General features: G+C 36.7%; 2 protein-coding genes across 2 annotated transcripts; both read left to right on the forward strand.

Moving 5' to 3' along the window:
• The first annotated feature begins 8,053 nt into the window (after nt 1–8,053).
• Nucleotides 8,054–9,762, forward strand: LOC147281329 (serine/threonine protein kinase 1). The gene has a single exon (XM_086246116.1). The coding sequence runs from the start codon at nt 8,271–8,273 to the stop codon at nt 9,561–9,563; it is 1,293 nt and encodes a 430-aa protein (XP_086102242.1). The 5' UTR covers nt 8,054–8,270; the 3' UTR covers nt 9,564–9,762.
• Nucleotides 9,763–16,356: 6,594 nt separating this feature from the next.
• LOC147281330 (uncharacterized) lies at nt 16,357–21,440 on the forward strand. The gene is made up of 4 exons (XM_086248496.1): nt 16,357–16,526; nt 16,686–18,385; nt 18,795–19,855; nt 20,898–21,440. The coding sequence occupies exons 2-4, from the start codon at nt 16,886–16,888 to the stop codon at nt 21,019–21,021; spliced, it is 2,685 nt and encodes an 894-aa protein (XP_086104622.1). The 5' UTR covers nt 16,357–16,526; nt 16,686–16,885; the 3' UTR covers nt 21,022–21,440.
• Nucleotides 21,441–21,811: the final 371 nt, after the last annotated feature.

Here is a 21,811-nt window from a genome sequence, read left to right on the forward strand (position 1 = left end):
CTATTTTGATTGGAAATTATAAAAAATAAAAATAAAAAAGAGCGAGAGAGATAGAATTGATTAATAATAAATAGATGAAGTGGAATGCACTTATCGCATTACAAGGCTTACGGTAGGTAGAGAGTTGTTAGTGGACTTGGCTTTCATCGTCATCCACATGCCATTTGCCAATCAAAACAATATTTATTCATGCATCATTTCACTGGGTCCTTTTTTTCTTTTTTGAAGATTTAAGTAAAATACATGGCAGTAGTGCTAGATATACCACATTTTTATACCATAATTTGATACCACCTTATGTGGCAACTTACATGGCATTCATACATTGGATACTAAAAAATGAAAAGAAAAACCCAAAAAGAAAAAGAAAAACTTTGTCCAATAAAGTAATGACACGTGAGATGGTATAAGAATGTGGTATAAAAAATGTGGTAAGAATAGCATTATTCAAATACATGGGGTTGGCAAAATGGACGGGGGGGCCTTTCCTTGTCTCAAACGTCACCAATTTGGTTAAGCAATAATACGTACCTCTCAACACCCATGACTTTCAATGAGGCATATGTAACAACCTAATTAACAATGCCCATTACTCCATCTCAGTTCTAACCTTAGATATAATTATATATATATATATGTCCCCAACCAATTAGAGGAAAAAACAAATATAAATTTAATATGTGTTCCAAAAATTACAGATATTGATGTAATAGCGCACCCAACTTTTAAGCTGTTGTCTTTATCAACCAAATATTGAAAAAGATTTTGAAAACCAGCCTCAGTAAAATCCTCGTAAGTTGTAATTTCTATTATCACAATTCATAAACAGGTAAAATGCATTAATTTTTGGCATTCAGCATGTGATATATATGTTTATATTATTTTATAGAGTCAAAGAAGCATATATACGCGCTAACACATATTTTGGTATATGTGACTTTCGTTCTACCTTCTCCATGAATATAATGTTTTCATCTTTTTTGAATTAGTAGTAGTATTGTGTTTCCGGCATCTTATGGTATGAAAATAATTAATACATTAATTAGATTAATTGTCTGGTTAGGGTTGGTCCCAACCACTTCATGATTGAACAGGGACACGCGTCACACGCCTGCCTCTAATTAGCTAGATGGAAATGGGGTACGTACATTCTCTTTTATGATAACCTTGAGATTAAGTTTAGTATAAACTAAATTATTACAATACCCCAAAATTGAATTATTGAATATGGGGCATATGGGCATGGGTGATAGTGCAAGCACTGGCAGTACAGCTTTGAATCCATCGACATTCGACAGCACATACATTGCCAACTTTGGTTATTTGCAAGGGCCAGCTGTGTTTGATATGTAAAGTAGCTAGGTAGGCACTACATATTCAATCAGAGCCATATATATATAGTTTCTTGGACAATATGCTCACCAAACAAACGAATATGATAAAGACTTTGTTTCAAGAAAGAATCAAAACAGAACCAAACTTGGGAATTGGAGAGAAACTGATGGATAACTGGATAAGAGAGTCTATTGATAAGTGGATATGTAGCGATCTAATCTAATCAATGACCCGATATAAGCTTGAGTTTGCTCGATCAAGAGGTTGATATATATATATATATATATATGTGACCTCTGTTGTCGATCTATCAATTAAGACATTGCCTAGACAACTGATCATCCATAATTCGCTTTTGGGGGAGCATGATTTGATGGGTATCTTTCCCTTGGATGTTTGGTTCACATGCCTTGCTAATTTAATCCATGCATTTTGTATCACATGGGTTCATTATTATCAGCCAAATTTGGTATTCTGTTTGTTACGTGGACCAAAAAAAAGAAAGAAGGATGTAACATTGTAACCTAAACGGGCCACCAAGCCACTTCCCCAAGGAGCCAAGCAATTTTCCACTAGGCTTGCAAAGCCCATTGGGCCAGGATATTAATTTATTCAACTTGCCCACTATTACTTCAAACCTGAAATCCAACTTCTTCGAATTAGTATAATGCGGTTGGTTTGGGATATTTATATATGTATTCATACTCTATAGTTAATTCAATCAAATCACAAGTTGCTGCTTGATTATTATAAAGGTTGAATGCACTTTATATTATATATATTAAGGATAGTTACACATTAGTTGGACTAAGAGTAAGATCTTTCACCAAAAGCCCAAAGATGCCAGAGTAAAGTAAGGCCTAGAACAAAGGTAGAAAAGGCAGACTGGGCCTTGATAGCCTCTGAAGATCTTAACCCATTACTAGAATCGAAGACCAGTAGCCACAAGAAGATTGTTCACTCCACGTAACCAGCCCAAAGTTGCTTAGTCTAGCCTTCAAAAACTGATTCAAGCACACCAAGCATACAAGTGGGCCAATTGCTATTCTTATTTGGACTAGGGAGGGTAACGCGTCTAATCTTTTGACAATTCTCGATCTTCCTCCGGCCCTAAAAAGAAACATGAATAGTATGTCTATATCCAAATGGAAGTACAATATTGAAGAGCGGGATGAGGATGAATATTCACTAATTCTATCTAGAGAAAAATTCTCAAACATGACACCTATTTTGGGGTCAATTTTATTTTAGGACACCAATTTGAGTTTGTATTAATTTATGACACATATTTAGAATTTGTATTAATGTGGGACAATCCGTCAACTCTGTTAAAATTTTCGTCAACTTCGTTAAAAAAAATTAAAAAAACAAAAAAGTTACTATTAAAAATAAATCAAAATATTTAAAACTAATTCTATAATTTGTGAAAACTCTCGATCCCATCTCCACCCAACCCCGGTGCTTCTCCTAGCCTCGAACTCACCTTCTCAGCTTCATCCCGTGCACACCCCCTCATCTCTTCTTTTTCTTCTTCTTCTTCCCTTCACCTCGAGCCCCTCTCTTTTTTCCTTCTCTTCTCCCTCCTTTTTTCTCCAGCAGACACCTCTTCTCCTCTCCTCCCCTTCGTCGGCCCTCTCCTCTGCTTCCCACCGAAACCCACCCCCTCACTTATTTCTCTGCCTTACTCTTTCTCCCTGCCCATTTCCACTCACCCTCTGCCACTAGCACCATCGAAACCTAGACCCCACAAATCTCACATGAAACCCAGAACCCAGAACCCAAAACCCCCGAAACCCAAAACCCACAAACCCACCTGAAACCCAGAACCTAAAACCCACTCTCATCTCTTCCCCCTTTCCTCCCCACCCCGATCCCTTTTTTTTTTTTTTTTTTTTTTTTTTGCATTTTCTGTTTTTTTGTCTTTATGTAATTTTCTATTTTTGTGGGTTTTTAGTTTTAATCTTTTTGAAATGTTAACTTTTTTTAGTTTTAAACTTTTTAATAATTTGTTTAGTAGTAAGAAATTTTTTTTATAGTTTTTTATTTATTATTTTTTGTTTTTAAAATATAAAATGACCAAATTATTCTTCATTTTAACGGAAATCTTAACAGAGTTGATTGATTGTCCCACATTAATACAAATCCTAAATATATGTCCTAAACTAGCATAAACCCAAACTGGTGCCCTAAACTAAGATTGACCCCAAAGTAGTTGTCCTGTTTGAAAATTTTTCCCTTCTATCTAATGACACACACACCGGTTTGTCCCGTCTCATCCCTTCGTTGTTGAATGGAATGGACGATAAGAGAAACTTAAATATAAAAAATTGTCTCATAAAAGTTTTTCTCATAAATGCTTAATTCAAGAGAAATCCTAGTTACATTTTTCTGTTGTGCTTTTTCTTTGTCTTTTTTGCTTTTCTTTCTATTTTGTAGTATAGGTTGTATAGCTAATCTCATAATTGAATCCATTCATTTCAATATCCAGGGGCGGATCTACAATGAGGTCACTTGACCCCATGAACTCAAAAAGGCTGGGCTTGATGAAAAATTTTGACCCCATGAATGAAGCTTGGATCTTGGTTGCAGCCATAGCTGACAGGGGCAAAATTGCAGAGCAGGGGCAAGAACTAGAACAGGGGAAAGAACCAGAGTCTATTGTCGTCGCCCGTCGCCCCTTGCTCCCTCGTTGTCGCCGTCGCCCCCTGCTCCCTCGCCGTCACCCGTCGCCCCCTGCTAGCTGCTGCCTCTGCTGGCAAGTCGCAAGCCTCGCTTCCGCCCCTGCTGGGTTAATCTTGCCCCCATACCAGTATATTTCTAGATTCGCCACTGTCTATATCACCTTTTAAAAATTATTTTTGTAAAATATTATTGAACCAAATAAAAATTTATTTGATAATCTTATTATTGACTAACTTTCTGCAGTCTTATTTTCCACTTTCGGTTGTGTTTCAAAAAGATGGAAATAATTCAGAGCGGCTCCCATCATCAATTGCCGCCAATGCCATGCAATCCAAGCCGAAAATGACACACTTGTTTTGAATTAACAAACGGGATTGTATTTCATGGCCAAAAAAAAAAAAAAACAAACGGGATTGTATCCAAGGATATACTTTTAACAATTTTGACCACTAAAAAGTATTAGGGAGTTTTTAATTGAAGATAGCTTGAACTCATTTGAGGGTAAATTCTGACAATATAATTAAAATGTCAAGAGTGTCTGGTGAGCAATCAAAAGAGGGAACCAATCTCACGTATTCATCCGCAAAAACTGATCGAAAACTGAGTTTTGGAGTGATGTAATGATGTAATGATTTCTTCATTGGATAATTATACATATATATATGCACAATAATGTCAATTAAATCTATTGTGTCATTGTAGGCAATTAATTAATTATTAATGGTGTTGAAATTGTTCATATCTCTTGGTTCACCTCAATGACAATGAACCATTGTCAGCGTCACATGACTCAAAATATATATATATATATATTGTTAATATTTATCCATGGTTCTTGTAACCCTAGCATGGTGAGTATGATATATTAATTAAACGTGGCCAGTTTCTTGCTATTAATTATATGATATTAACAATATAACAAAGACTTTAATTTCAATTTGTCAATGAAAATAAAGACTTGAAATTTTAACACCACAATTTAGCTAATCACTGTATCACACATTTAATTGGCTATATGGACGTATAACCCCCTAGACAAAGACGTATTTGGCTGATAGCATCTATGAGGAGTTATACATATAGACCAAATAAATAATCTCACATTACATAAATGGCCGTCCACATAATATTAAATCAGTTATTTTGTTAAAGTACAATCACACTCGATAGAAAATTTTACGTACATATATAAGATAAAATATAGGGAATATAAGATCTTATATTATTTTTTGATGTCGATATTTAATTAATACGATGTAAATTTGAGATTTAAGAATAAAAAATATTGTGGTAAAGGATGAAATTTTAAATGTATTTAAATTGAGCATATTAATTAATGCATGGTAGGAGGACGGGGGGTTGGATCACGTGAACATCCAACAACATTCTTCAATAATATTTATAAATGAATGAATTATTGGGCATTATCCGAGATTTTTGTTTGTGAAGTAGATCGTTTTGTGATGCATGAGGCTGATAAGTGACTCATGAGGATCCTCCCTAGCTAGTTCCGATCGAGTACCTTCAAGTTTGAACTTTCAAGTATGAGAAATTGAGACGGAGACTGACTTCACATTAATTTTTGGGATATATGCAAATTGCATAATAATGCATCAACCACATGGTCCATGATATGACTTTTGTCTTGTAATGACTGCAAAATTAAGGCACTCCTCCACATGCCACATGCTTTTCTTTCAATTCAATTCACTTTAATATGGACAAGAAGCTTGCAAATGCATGTACATATATATAAAGAGGCTTATTAGGTGCGAACGGGCGCCGAGAGCTTGGATTTGGTTTATCGATTTTTATGTTACATTTTAATTTTAAAATGTTGATAACGCATTTACAAAGATTATTCTATATTCAAAAAAAGTATGATGTGAATTTATCGTTTTATACTTTCTGTTTTAAAAAAATTATACCAAACTGTCGATGAAATTATCAATAGTTTGATAACATGTTCGGACAGCCGCAGCTAACCCACTTTGTGTATATATATGGAACCACCCATATATATTTGCATTTCAATACATATATCACCAATTAATAATATATGTTTCCTGATCAGGCAAGAGAATAGGGATGAGGCGTTGAGATCGATCATTTTTATTGCAAGGAAAATGTTTATTTTTACATCCATTTTTATTGACGGAGTTTTTTTATTATTTTTATTGTAAAGTTTAATGTATGAATGTTATGTAATTAAATTGAAAAATAATAATTAAAAAAATAAGCTGGGGCAAATACTATTTTCTATAGATGCCATGTAATTAAGTTCAATATCATTTTTACACATGTGATAATTGGAATTTATGCATGGAATAAAGACATAAGAAACATGCAATGGATTTTTCGTGGTTGGATCACTTTATGATAAAGGTAAAAGCAGTGCCACTAATTTGAGTGGCTGGGATAAGAACACATTTATCTTGTGGTTGATTGCGCCATGGTGTGTGGCACATTGTGGGCAAGCTTTGTAGGCTGCCCTAATCAGTGTGGGTCCAGACCTAATTAAGATTGGAGTGGGTGCAGTTAGATGTAAGCTACCAGCATTCACACCACAGCGAGTCAGCGACTCACCCAACCCAGCTCCCTAAGTCCCTGATGCATGTGGCTGGTCCACTTAATTGTACCCAGGTCACCGGCCTGCATGGCTTTGATTATCATTCATATATGGACCAATGTTTCTTTTGATCAAATGGAAGATGGGTTTTAAGCAATTACTGGTGGTGCCTATCATGCATTTTTGTAATAATTCACTAATTACATATCATATTGATTAATAAAAAAGAATATAGCTCTCTCTCTCTCTCTCTCTCTCTCTCTCTCTCTCTCTCTCTATATTTGCGATATGAATGAATCTCAAAAAAAAAAAAAGCAAAAGGAATAAAAGTTCTCCCACCTCTTTCGAAATAAAGGATATGACAATCTGACGTTAATTAGGATTTAGGAATCAAGGTAAGGCCACAAGCTTGTAATTAAATACTTTATGCCTACATGTTTTATATGTTTGTGGGACGAATTAAGAAAGCGACGACTAATTTAGCCAACAAACTATTGAAATGATCGATATGACATATGCATTATGCATCCTATGCGTAAATTAATTAATGTATAATACTGCATGTATAACTGATTGTTTAATTAATTAGTACGCGTTTAGTGTTTAGTGTTTACACACATTGCTCATGAAAGTCATAAACTTGTAAAGAAGGAATTTTGATTGTTGACGAGGAAACCCTCACGCCTTCTTCGCAGCATCTATTGTTGAAAATGGATAACCGATGAGCTAATTGTGATTTGTGAAAATTCTCTTCCTTAATTTTTTTATTTCCTTCTTTTCTCTCTTCTCTCTCTAACTTTCTCACCATCCAAACACTCTGGTTCTACATCAAAACCATGAATATTGTCAGATATATATTACATCGATTTTGTTTGCTTCTTTTAACATGTGCAAAGCACACAATGAAATAGAATTGTGGCCAAACTACAAGGAATAAAACAAAATTATAAGAATGAAAAGTATAATTTAATTAACAATTATTGATGGTTCTTACGTCCTTGTAAAGACAGAACATTTTGTGTTGAAAACTCGAGAAAATTGGAAGTAAAAGATAATTTAAGGAGGATGTGAAAACAAATTAAACACCAGTGACTGATCTATTTCTTTTTGTTGGTCAACACATCTATTTGAACTATTTGTAAAATGAAATTTCCAGGTTTGCCCGAAAAAAGAAGATGGACACTTTACGTAAACCTGGGCGGAACATTCTCTTGGATTGTCCGCCATTGGATAAGGTCGAGATACCGTACACCATACTGTACGCGATCCAAACCCCCCCGCGTAAAGTAGTTGAATAAGACAACATGGCCCAATTGTTGTAAAAGAAACTTCAACACGTGGGTGGCCACAATTGGATTTCACGTCTGAAACAGAGCAGTACAAACAACGTGTCATCGCCTGGGTAGACTCGAGCACCAACTGCTTTAAATTGTTCGAAAGGTCCAACAATTTCAGTTTCACATGCAAAACACACTTTTTAATTTGTTTCTTTTTCTCTCTCTCTCTCAAATCTCTCTGTTTCTGTGTCTTTGGTCCTTTGGATTCAACAAACTCACCGAACCTATTGGCACTCAAAACTCGAACAAATTCAGTTGCAACTTTTGTCCGAACCGGCCGGGGATTCGGTAATGCGAGTTGTTGATATTATTTTGAGCAATTTTTCTTAGGTTTTTGGGATCATTCGATGCCGGAGATCGAGGTCGTCGCCGACGCCGTCGACGGCTCCGGTGAGGGCATCTTGTTCGGAAAATACGAGCTCGGGAAGTTCCTCGGGCGCGGCGCCTTCGCCAAAGTGTACCACGCGCGCGACGTCCACACCGGGAAGAGCGTGGCGATTAAAGCCGTGAACAAGCAGAAGGTGCTGAAAGGTGGCTTTACGGCGAACGTTAAGAGAGAAATCTCTATCATGCGCCGGTTGCATCATCCGCACATCGTGAAGCTCTACGAGGTCTTGGCCACCAAGACCAAGATCTACTTCATCATGGAGTTCGCAAAAGGTGGCGAGCTCTTCGGCAAGGTCTCCAAGGGCCGCTTCAGCGAGAATCTCAGCCGTCGGTACTTTCAGCAGTTGATCTCCGCCGTCGGATACTGCCATTCACGCGGCGTCTACCACCGCGATTTGAAGCCCGAGAATCTATTGCTCGACGAGAATTGGAATCTTAAAGTTTCGGATTTCGGACTCAGCGCCGTGACGGAGCAGATCCCATCCGACGGCCTCCTCCACACGCTGTGCGGGACCCCCGCCTACGTGGCCCCCGAGATTCTCGCGAAGCGTGGATACGACGGCGCCAAGGTCGACATTTGGTCCTGCGGCATCGTGCTCTTCGTTCTCAACGCCGGTTATTTACCGTTCAACGACCCGAATCTCATGGTGTTGTACCGGAAAATTTACAAGGGGGAGTTTCGGTTCCCGAGATGGACTTCCCCCGATCTGAAACGGTTGATTTCGCGCCTTCTGGACATGAACACCGAGACGCGGATCACCGTCGATCAGATCCTCGAGGACCCGTGGTTTAAAAAAGGGTATAAGGAGACTAAGTTACAGTTCGAGGACTTCGATTTGAAAGAATTCGGGGACCGCGACAACGACACGTCGTTGAATGCTTTCGATTTGATTTCGTTCTCCCCCGGGTTTGATATATCCGGTTTGTTCAATGAGCCCGAAATCTCGGACTGCGGGGAGCGGTTCATTTCGGCCGAGACGCCGGAGAGGATCATTGAGAAGGTGGAGGAGGTGGCGAAGGCGGAGAACGTAACGGTAATGGAGAAGAAGAGTTGGGGGGCCAAATTGGCGGGGCAGGATGGTAATTTCGTGGTGGTGATAGGTATTTACCGGTTAACGGATAAGTTGGTAGTTGTCGAGTTGAATAAGAGGGAAAGAGAAGCTGAAAGTAGTCAGCATATTTGGAAAGATAAACTGAGGCCGCAGCTCGGATGTCTGGTATACCAACCGGAAGAGCCGGTCTCCGGTGACTGAATGCATCCAGTCCAGAACAAAAAAAATCATGGACTCTGGTCTCTGGCTAACGTATCAACGACCGGGTTTCCTGTAATTGTTTTTTCTTTTATACCCGGAATTTTTAAACGATAAAAGAAACAAAAGAAACTTCTCATATTCTGTGTAAATATTTTTTTTCTTATTTATTTTTCATTAATTCAGCAATTAAAAACTTGAATTGCTTGGGATCTGGGGCCTTGTGGTACAAATGACAAACCCAAAAAGGAATCTATGGTAATTTAATTTAGAAGATACAGAAGGACAGTGAAACATTATGATTATGGGTCAGACTCTACAATATTTAATCTATTTTTTAGTAAATAGAAGATATAATGTTTGTTTTTCTTGATAAATTCATTCACTGATTCCCAAAAGACTGAACCCACCTCTTGACATAAGATATGTTTGATTCACCTAAACTCACTTGTGACTGAACAATGTCTTTCTTCCCCAGATGAATTTGCAGTTGTACTTGCAGCAATAACCAAATTGTATTATTGTACGTACTATTGTTCCAGCTTGCATATATTAAAGTCAAATTGTATTATTGTACGTACTATCTGGCCTCTCACGGATTAGAGATCTTATCCCATCTTCCATATATAACCACGACTCACGAGAGTCTCATGGAAAGGAGTAGATTGGCAGTGATCGAAGTCATATTCTAAGTTTCTAACATGTTGTCCCCATTAAATCATCGATGTGGGATTGTGAATGATATGGTTGGTAATTCATGGTAGGTATAGCTAGCTTGCACCACTTATTACTCATAAACACATATTGCAACTAGTTTCCTTTCTTTTACAGGTCAATATGGGAAGCTTCGTATTCCTATTCTTATTAATACATGTCCCAAGCACATCCGAGGCACGTAATGAATTACCACCTAGCTATCTGATCACGACTGGACTCACTAATATAATTGCTCGATTCTCATCTCCATTAAAATGTATTATTATTGTGGTATATATTACTAATAATTGTATCCATTTATAAATTTTTGGCTGTAAGTCATTGGGTAAGAACAGCATTCATCTGCCCAACTACAAAAGACAATTAGACAAAGTGATATATAAAATGTGAACTTTTTTTGGTCACGTCCAAACCCAGATGGAGATGGTGGCAATAGCAATTAAGATGGGGACAGAGAAGGGATCCACTATCAAAAAAAAAAAAAAAAAAGAGGGTCCATTATTCAATCATGCAATTTTTCTTTATCAATAAATATATAAGCAAAAGGGTCCACCATGCAATTATGCATATGCATGATTGCATATAATTAAATTATTGTATTCGTCAGTAGTATTATCGTATATCACAAAAAACAATTATGTATTGACATGTAGTTTGTTCATATAGTAGACGTAAATACAATGATACAATTAAAACACATTTTATAAGACTAGTGTCATTAGCACTTTATTTTAGATTTACACGTACGATAGTGCATGTGTGAGTGCAGAAAAGTTGTAAATATTCGTCTTGATATGCAAGAGACTGAAAGATGAGTGCTAATAGTAATACAAAGTTTGTCACTAAAAGAAATAATAGGTACATTTATTTTTTTGTGTGCAGGTAGGTACATTAACAAAAATATAAGATTTTTTTTTTTTGCTTTGGACATTTAAAAAATAGATATATTACTATTCATAAAAAAATAAAAAACAATAGATGTATTATTTTCACATGGTAGGTATATATCGTATATTAATAAAATGGATAAAAAAAAATGTGGAAGGAAGAAACCAAGCATATAATATCAAGTATTCCTACTTTCCCTTACCATTCATTTTGAGATTCAAAATTCAAAAAATTTCCAATAAATAGTTAAAGGACATTTGAGAATACATTACATATCCTTTTTAGAACAACTTGACTCATCAAGCAAAAGAAGGAATCTTATTAGCTTGATAGTAGTTCAAAAACTAAATGCAAAAACAAATATGCCGGGTTAGAACTAAAAAGGAAAATATGACAAGGGAATAAGGGATACAAAAGATACCAAAAAAGAAAAAGAAAAAGAAAAAGAAAAAAAAACCAAATACCAAATACCAAATACCAACTGAAACAACTTTTAATAGTATGGCAAACAGGCAAACATGCAAACCAATTAACCAACTACCAAAAAGGACAAAAGAAAAAGAAAAAGTGTATGTTTTCATGTTTGGATGGGATGAAGACAAAATACATATAAGCCCTTCATATATATTTCCAACCCTAGGAATAGTGCATGAGGCCTCTCTTATGGACAAAGTCTCGTAAACTGGATATATATGAGAATGCGACTAGGTCCTAATCTATTATCTATAAAAGTGTTTAGTTAAAGTCAATTTTTATGATGTGGCCAAAAAAAAAAGTCATTTTTTATGATGGGTAATGCACTTACTTAATTAATAGTCTACCTTTGTAAATTGATCATCATCTTCATCATTGTCTTGCTTAGCTAACAATTGTTTATCCCTTTGTACCTTTATAAGGGAAGGAGGATGCCCCACGCCATGATTCGCAACTTCGATTCTTTCTTCTTTTACGTATTTGAGTCATAACCTTCCTCAACTCCTAAGATAATATATAATAATGAGATAGAGAAGGAGAAAAGTAAGCAACATTAATGAACATTAATTAGTGCACGCAACATATATATATATATATATATATTATATGCTAAGTTTTAATCAGAGCTCTTTTATTGAGAGATTCCATATTTAATGATAAATAATGGATTTTTTGTGGGATTCACCACATATTGTATTTTCATGTTTCCAACCGTCTCTCCTTTTATCTCTATTTAAAGATCATTTATGTAAATATTAGACAAATCGAAAGTTATTAAGATATTTAATTTTGATCAAATAAATAAATAAATACAATATTTCGAGAAACATTAAAAATGATGAACATTTAATCAAATACTTAATCTTTTCATAAAAACTTAAAAAATAAATGATGTTCATCATCTAACTAATTCATAGTGCATCGTAGTTTTTGTTTTTATTTTTATTTTTATTCTGTTATAAACTTATAATCACAATGCATTTTGATTAAACCGTTCACATTCCACTAGACTGCCTGCTCGATATTCTTGTCAACACGTTAATTAGCCACATGATGGTTAGCTGTATTAGGAGTTATCCTTTAATATGGACCTCGCACTTGCCAGCCCAGTTACAATCCTGACCCATCAAGAGCAAACCAGTGTGGTTGCTTCTAGAATTGCAGGCTGTAACCCAATTCATTTGCAATCCAGAAAGACAGGACCAACACCCTTCCTAGTTCCCACAAAATAAAATAGAAAATAAGATAAACCAAAAGACTTTCTTAATTTGAACTCACTCAATAAAAAATCCAAAAAATCGTAGTAATAGGTTTATTTTTATTTTTTTAAATGTATAGGCCCATTGGCCCAATATAATTATCATGGGCCGTGAAAGCAAAATACATGGGTTGGCCTGAGGGTTGGTCTATCTATAGATGATTTTGTGATAGGTTGAGCTTAATTTCATTCATGTATAGTTGACCTCATTCAGGAAATACTTCAAGTTCAACATGACAATGACACTGGAAGTTTCTAAAGCAAAGGTTGGACCATTTCTACCAAACTTCTCTTTGTTCTTCTAAGTTCTATTATAAGTGTATGGTGGCATAGTCAATAAATAGATAAGAAAAGACATAGTGATATTATATTTGTCTGGACAAGGCTTGACCAAATTCATTTCACCATCATGTTGTTAGTTTCAAACCATGGCTAACCTTTCAAGACTGTATATGGTTTTGCCGGCTTAGGCAGCTTCTATAATAACAAAATTGTACCCAAAAAGAAAAAGAAAATATGTGTTTTTCTTTTCTGATCCCTATTTTTATTTATTTTTTTGGTTTATTCTATTTTATTTGATTCTCCATTTGGATGCTATGTGAGCAATTATCTGCAATATTGTGCCTGACCCAAAATTGTTATATTGGGTCATGAATAGGATCCCTCATTCCCTCTATAGTTTATCAAATGGCATTGAATATGAATTTTGCTATGCGCAACCGGTTTTTGCCCCCCCATCTTTCAGACAGGTTTCATATTCAATGATTTTAATAAACAGATTGCAGATATTTTTGATATTTAAATGCTTAACAATTTTAGGTAAGTGCAAGGAGTAAAATTTCGGTTTCGAGAAAATTTTCGATGTAAATTTCGACGGAAATTTTCGTGGAAATTTCGATTAAAATTTCGATTTCGACAAAATTAGATAAAAACGATAGAAATTGCTATCAAAATACGGAAATTTTGAATGAAACTTGACCATATGCTTGTTTAACATATTATCTACTATATTAATAAAAAACATTGAAGAAACCAAATTATATAATAGATTTTATATAATATAAGATGAATATAATACGCGCTGGTAGTAAATACTGTTAAAAAATAGATCATTAATTAATAATTATATAAATAACACCTCAAATTTATTTATATTTACAATCAAAAAATGGGTCACTGAGATTCAAACCTGTTATACACTTATACTATTACCAAATAGCACCCCAAGCTTCAATATTATACAATTTATACAAAGGCATGTTTGTTAGGCATTGTGAATGGAATTTGCCGAGAGATAGTCAAAAATCAAAATGGAGTTGTATGCTTTACGAAAAGCCTAATTTTTTGCTATTTGTAATGTACAAGATCCCATAACTTTTATGTAATACGGAAGTCTATACATATAATATATTTTTTTTTTTTTGAAATTAAACATATATAATACTTGAATTAATATACACATAATGAGTATTAGGATTATATTGAATAATTTTTTAAAATTTAAATTCTGTCTCCTATTAAAAAATGGAAAGCCACAAGAATTACCTATTATACACATTAATGAAAAAAAACAAAACAAAATAATAGAGTGCAAGTCTTGCACGTATTTGTCAGTCAATGAAACTTGGTTAGATAGCCACAGTATCAGATATGTCCCCATAAAATGTTAAATTTGACAATATATTTAATTGATTTTATAAGTTTATGAAGTGTTTATCCACTTGCCCACTTACCTAGGAGGCTAGGAGAGGTCCTCCAGAGACCACCGGAGACCACTGTATTTATTGCAATTAAGAAACCATTGAGCTCAGGGTTATACAGCTTATACTGATGGGGCTCAAAGTAAAATTCCTTAATCCCAAATAATTTAGTCTCTTAACTTTTATTGATAAGCTGCCGAGCCCAACCAAAAAATAAGGATAATTTAATCCAAGACAATTGAGCCATCAGCGGAGCAGACAGAGTTACAAAGTTACAAACCTTGCGGGGGGCTGTCGCGACGGAGAAGACAGAGTGAAGAGAGAGAGAGTCACGCCGGAGGAGGCAAGGGGCTGTCGCAGGCGGAGAAGACAGAGTGAAGAGAGAGAGAGTCACGCCAGAGAAGGAGGCAAGGGCCGGGCTGTCGCAGGCGGAGAAGACAGAGATTTGAGTGTGGATGCAAATGAGGCGCTGGGAGTGCTTGACTAGATACAGCGAAATTTCGTCAAATTTCGACGAAATTTTACAGAAATGCACTTGTAGGGGGTCGAAATTTTCGGCCAAAATATTAGCGAAATTTTGCCGAAATATTATAAAAAATTAAGAGTTATGTGATAAAATTTCGGGATCCCAAAAAAACGAAAATTTCGACGAAATTCCACCGAAATTTTCGAAATTTTACTCCTTGGGTATGTGCAAATGAAAGAAGCGATAGTTGAACTTTAATAGTAAAAATTAGTATAAATTTGATATTGAAGTTACGACTTACGAGTGAGAAGTAACAATAATTAAAAAAATCAACACGGTTGCAAGATTGGATTTTTTTTAGTTTCTCCTTTTGGTTCGAACTAAATGAAATACAATTTACAATGTAAAATTGGACAATAATTATGAAGGACCTTCACCTTAACAATTGCTGCCACTCTCTCTCTTTATATCTCTTTCTATCATAATCTTCAATTATGACTTGACGCTTACTTGCTTAATCTGTTATTAAACCTCAAATCAATTATTAGAAGCCCATAATATTTTCCTTTCACAAAAATTTTGCTCAAAAACTCCAAATACCATATGGTTGGCATTTTAGTCAAACCTTCCTTGGAGCACTAGATCCTTCTTCACTTAGAATATTTTGTATTCATTTAGCAAATTTTGACTTTAACATATGAAGAGATCTAAATATTTATTTTAAAACTAATTGATAATAAGATGAGTAGTCCAACAACCTTATAAGTCACTAAATAAGATTATACTTTTTTAATGTAAGACAATACTCCACATTCTTACACGTAATGCGAAAGAGTGGTCACATCCTAACCATACTTGCTTTAAAGTTTAAATGCACCAAAAGATGAGTAATATCCCATAAATAAATACCAAATCAAAAACCCATTTTCTAGTTTTAATTATTCTTATTTTTTTCCCAGTTAATTATTCTTATTTTCTTTCCCAGTTAATTATGCTTATTTACTTCAACTATTTCTCAACCCTGTTAAACTCTTTCATTTGGTTAAAGTTAAAGATAAGGATTAGGCATTTACAATAAATAATAATATATTCCTATATTTAAAAAAAAAAAAAAAAAACATTTAACACATTACAATCCTCCATTCGCTTACCGCAGAGTCCTTTTACCTAACCGACCATTCGAAACCGGGTTGACCACACCGAAACAAACCGGCCCAACCGGGCGGTCCAGTCATTGCTTATATAATTTGTTTTCCTTGCATTCTCTCAATTTCTTCTCCATCTCTCTTCTATCTTTTCTCCTTGAGAGTTTGTTCGCTGTTAACAACGAAAACGATAAAACGAGCTTCACGGCCGGTGTGACCCGAATCCAAATCCGAACCATTGGAAGCGGCGGCTCCGATTAGGCTTCGAAATTTGAGCCTTCATTCCCTTGTTGTATCATCGCCATGGACTCCGAATCTGTAAGTCTCCCAACCGCTCAACCCATTTGATTGACGTGCAGCTCCGAATCCTGTAAAACCCTAAATTGATTGATTTATCGAGCTTTTTTTGGTGCTCCTCCGGTTATTGAACCATTAATGGGTGATTATCTCGTTTCCCTGTTTTTCATTTCTTAAAAGGATTCGGGATTTTAGTGCTGCTAGGGTTCTTGGAATATTGAGAAATTGGTGTCTTGCTATTCGATTTCAGCGGGAAATTAGGGTTAGGTTTTGTGATTGGGAACATTGCTTGGCAACGACTTTCGGGGGTTTCTTTGTGATTTTTAGGGTTTGAATTGTTGGAATTCGAGACGGGGACGATAGGCGTGGGTTAGAGGATAATGTGTATACTTTGTGTGATTCAGAAGTGGTCTCGCCGGGTCGCTACAATGCTTCCTTGGTTAGTTATTCCATTAATAGGACTATGGGCTCTCTCTCAGCTTCTACCGCCAGCTTTCCGATTTGAGATAACTTCACCCAGGCTCGCTTGTGTTTTTGTGCTCTTGGTTACTCTCTTCTGGTATGAGATTTTGATGCCTCAGCTTTCAGCTTGGCGGGTTCGGCGGAATGCAAGGCTTAGAGAAAGGAAGAGGTTTGAGGCAATAGAGTTGCAAAAGCTGAGGAAAACAGCAACGAGGCGGTGCCGGAACTGCTTGACTCCTTATAGGGATCAGAATCCTGGTGGTGGCCGGTTTATGTGTTCGTATTGTGGGCATATATCAAAGAGACCGGTGTTGGACTTACCTGTGCTCCCTGGGATGGGACTTTCAAATTCAGGGCTTATCAGGGATTTGGTCGGAAAGGGTGGAAAGATATTGAATGGAAAGGTGTGGTCTGAAAATGGGTGGATGTGTGGTCAAGAATGGCTGGAGAATGGCAATTGGGTCAGTGGTTCAATTGCAGGGAAGTCTAGCTATTGGAAGAAGGATGGGAGCAGTGTTTTTGGAGGGGACGAGAATTGTTTAGCTGAGAAGTCTTATTCGGGTTGTGATATTTTTGCCTACAAGCTACTGATGTCTTTTTTCTTGAGTATTAGATGGCTTTGGAGAAAAATTTTTAGGATTAGTACATCTAGGGAAGATGCTGCATCTGATGCAGAGCATAAAGGGTTGTTGGCCAAGAGGGGCGAGAATGGGGTAAACTTTCATGAGAGTAGAGGAGAAAAAGCACGCAGAAAAGCTGAAGAGAAGAGACAAGCTAGGTTAGAGAGGGAGCTTTTAGAGGAGGAAGAGAAAAAGCAGAGGGAGGAAGTTGCAAGGTTGGTGGAGGAACGCAGGAGACTTAGGGATGAGAAAAAGGAATCCGAAAGAGATCGTGGGAAAGCATCTCCACCTGTGAGGGAGAAAGATAATAAGAAGGAAGCAGAAAAGAAACGACAGGCAAGAAAAAAAGAGAAAGATAAGGGTTCTAGCAAGAGCAATTCTGATGCAGAAGAACTGGAAAAGAGAGCAGGTAAGGAAAGTGAGCGGAAGCGGGACTTTGACAAGAAGAGTGAGATTGATCGTCGGGAACATCAGAAATCAGGGGCAGATTATTTTAAGGGCCAAAGCACAGAGATGGGACATGGTGTCAAGAATGCATCTGCAAACAATTTCATGCGGGGAAATGCTGGATCTAGGTACCTGGACCGCATGAGGGGTACAATCTTTTCTTCTTCAAAGGCATTTAGCGGAGGTAGTTTCTTTGGAAAAGTTGCTAATACTACAGTGACAAAAGAAACTAAACCTAATGTCTCTATAGATCATGTCCATAGTTCCGCCCATAGGAGAGATTTATGTCCACCTGAGCGCGTAGCTGTGAGACCTTCTATGAATGGAGATGATAAGAGTATCAACCGCCCTGTAAGTTATCTTGCCACATACCTCATTTTTTACATACCTTTTTGTGTCACTGATTAAACATGTTAGTCAGTTGCCTGCCTAAGTTCAAAGGTATGGCAAACAAATTTTAAATTTTAATTTTCATGGAAACTATAGATATTTATGATCCTCTTGAGTTTGTCCATTATGCCATGCATCTATAAGGTTGGCCTTGACTTTGTGAGCATTTACCAATGTGATTGCATGAAGATCAACAGTTCTATTGATTGAATTCCTACCAGCTGTGCTGTTAGGATTTTTGAGTGAAGAAGCTATAAAGTGAAACATTGGTTTCAAGTGTTTTTTGCCTCATTCATGATAATGTTATTAGGCATATCACAACATTTAGGTGAAGAAAATAAGTGTTACAATGTTGAGCCATTCAATGCAGGTCCACTCAGAACCACAGCCAGGGACAGCACCAAAAAAATCATGGCAGCAATTATTTACTCGTTCATCATCTGTGCCTTCATCCTCAAGTGTAAATGTAATAAGTAGACCAAATTCAAAGTTTCAAACAGAAGTTCAAAGTCCTCAGTTATCCGGTCAATCATCTTCAATACAGTCATTTGACAATCCGATCAATTTTGGGCTGCCTTCACCATTCACTCTACCTACCTATCCACAAGGATCCACTAGCAGCAGTTTAGGTTTTTCACCTACAATTGAACCCATATTCCCTCGCATTGGAGAAGGACATCATGAATTTATACCTGAAGAGCCAGAGCTTTTTGAAGACCCATGTTATGTCCCTGATCCAGTATCTTTACTCGGGCCCGTTTCCGAGTCACTTGATAATTTTCAATTGGACATGGGGACTGGCTTTATGACTGATATGGGATTGGAGAGGCCTCGCACATTAAAGAATGTATCTTCTTCTGATGCCAACAAGCCGTCGCCAATTGAGTCACCGATGTCACGAGAAAAGCATAATAATTCTAATCGCTTCCCAAGATCCCCAAAGGCCCAGGATATGCATACTTTACCCCAAGATGACGCAAATGCAAATGATATGGGAATGTGGCAAATGTGGAACAGTTGCCCTCTTGGTCAGGAAGGTCTAGGTTTAGCAGGTGGCCCAGCAAGCTGGCTTCTACCTCCCGAACTGAACAGATCAAACAAGGATGACCTTATGCACCCTTCATCTCAGAGACCAATGGTGTCACTGTTTACAACAGAAGAACAGGTTGTGTCTGGTTCTCATTCTCCTCAAAATCAGAGCATTTTTCTTGGTAGTGGCCAGAATGGTGGGACATTTAGCCCTGTTACTGGTTCGAGTGATCATGATCCTTGGTTGCAAAAAGCATTTTTTCCGCCATTGTCAACTGCTGAAAACCATTTTCCTCTCAAACCTCAGGAGGAAACTACTACGAATGAAATGATTTATGGGAGTCCCAGCAGTTCTACTACAAACTATCCATTTGAGCTGTCTCCAGCAAATTGTTGGTCCAAGTAAGTGCATTACACCTCATCCTCCTTATATTTAACCGCTGGTATGAAAAGTTGCTTGTGTGTGTATGTCATTCTTGAAACTCTTATAGATTAATTATGGTGAATTAGTTTTGCCTTGTAAAATGGTGAGGTGTAAAGGTTAGGAATGTTTGTTCTTGCATGAAACAAAGAATGACGACTAGAAACAGATAATGAATCAGGAAGGGCAAGTGAAAATGCCTACACTCTTTTTTTCCTCTCCATGCAGCATAATCCAGTATTAGACGACATGAATGGACCTCAGAGTCCAAACATGCTGAAGAAAGTTATGTAAATGCTACTACTTTATTTTCTGTGGTGACCTTCAAATTGTAGAATTATTACTACTATGTAATGGACAAATGATTTGGCCAACTCATATTGGAGCGTAAACTTTTCCAAAGTGGCTGATTTGATTGTGTCTTGCAATTATGTCTTCAGCATACTGCCTTCTCCCTAAGAAAGTAGTGCCTTGTTGCTCTAGTTATCACTCAACACGCTTTGTTTATTGTTGTAGTTTAAACACAAAACGTTGGAACTGATATGAACAGTACATAGATAGATGTTTTAGTTGATGGTGGTTTTGGAAGTAATTTCTTCTTTAAATGGTTTGTGTGCTTGTTGTCGGGATCTCCTGGTAATCATACTTCATGCATTTTCCAAACCTTCTATTTCTTTCTTGTAAATATGTGAAAGATAATTTTGACATTTTACCTGGTCATGGGATGGAAGGGGGTAAGGGGTTTTCATGGGTGCCTTCGGCCCAAAGCGTAAACTCAATTGAAGTCATGCCTGGATACCCCAGAAATATCAGCCAGTATTAGTGGTTTTTGAATGGTTTGACTACTAATGGATTTGTCCAGCTTTTAACCTAGTCATGGGATGGGACATTCTGTGATTGGTTCAGATTTCTTTGTGCTGATTTGTGCTGTATAAAATTAATTGTTTTAAAATGCTTTCTAGTTCAACTTGGATAATAGTGATCTAATTCTTGTTTTGCTTGCTATCTTTCTTTTGTTGGCAGAAAGGAATGGGATGAATGTGCTGCGCAGGGAACAGGGGAAGGTGTTGGAAAGCCATCTGTTGTGAGGCCCCATATCAGGGGTCCTTACACCCCAGATGTACAGTCGCTATGGTCATTTGTTTGAAATCAGAAAATGAGAAAAGAGTATGAGGGACTTAAAAACACACCTCCTGTAACTCTAATAGAGGCAAATAGCCTCTTGTGGAGGAGAGTTTAGAATACTGGATGCATTGTATCTTCCTACTCTTCTTTATAAGGGAGATTGATGTTTACTTACATTAGCTTGGATAGGAATACACGTGACATGCATGCTTTTATGCTCTCAGGTAACAGCTAGGTGTCACTATTCTGATTCATTTAGTTTCTTTTTCTTCTTGGGGAAAGGGACGGTTACTTCTATGGGGAATCCTACATTTGCAGAATGGTGCTTTGCATGCCCTCTCTTTGTTGTTGAATCTTGAATGGGGGTATCTTGTAACATACTAACAGAAGGACTCAAGAAGTGCCTTCATTCCTATATATAGTTCTTTTCTACCTTTTCCAGGTACGGCCTTTGACATTGAGTTGTTGGAGTGCCCCTATTTCCCTGTTGAATAAGCAGTTTAAAGAATCAAACAGCCAAACTTATTAATCCAGAGTATCTTTTTTTCTCTTCCCCAAGAATTGTAAAATTGTAAATATTATCCATCCATGGCCATGATGCAGTTTTTGATAGTCTTGGTTCATTTAGGTGCCTTTTTGTTGACTGTACCTGGTCACAAGTAAAGAAGCATACAGCAGGGCTTTCTGTTCTTCATATGTTTTAGTTAAGTTTGGTCCAAACTTTTGCTAGTTAAAAGCTCAACTCTGTGATACGTTGTGCTCAGCACTCAGCAGGTACAAAGTTGCTGCTTACAAAGTTACAAGTCTGAAAT

Source organism: Dryas octopetala, chromosome 6, assembly GCF_963921425.1.
Source record: "Dryas octopetala chromosome 6, drDryOcto1.1, whole genome shotgun sequence".
Taxonomy (NCBI): Eukaryota; Viridiplantae; Streptophyta; class Magnoliopsida; order Rosales; family Rosaceae; genus Dryas; species Dryas octopetala.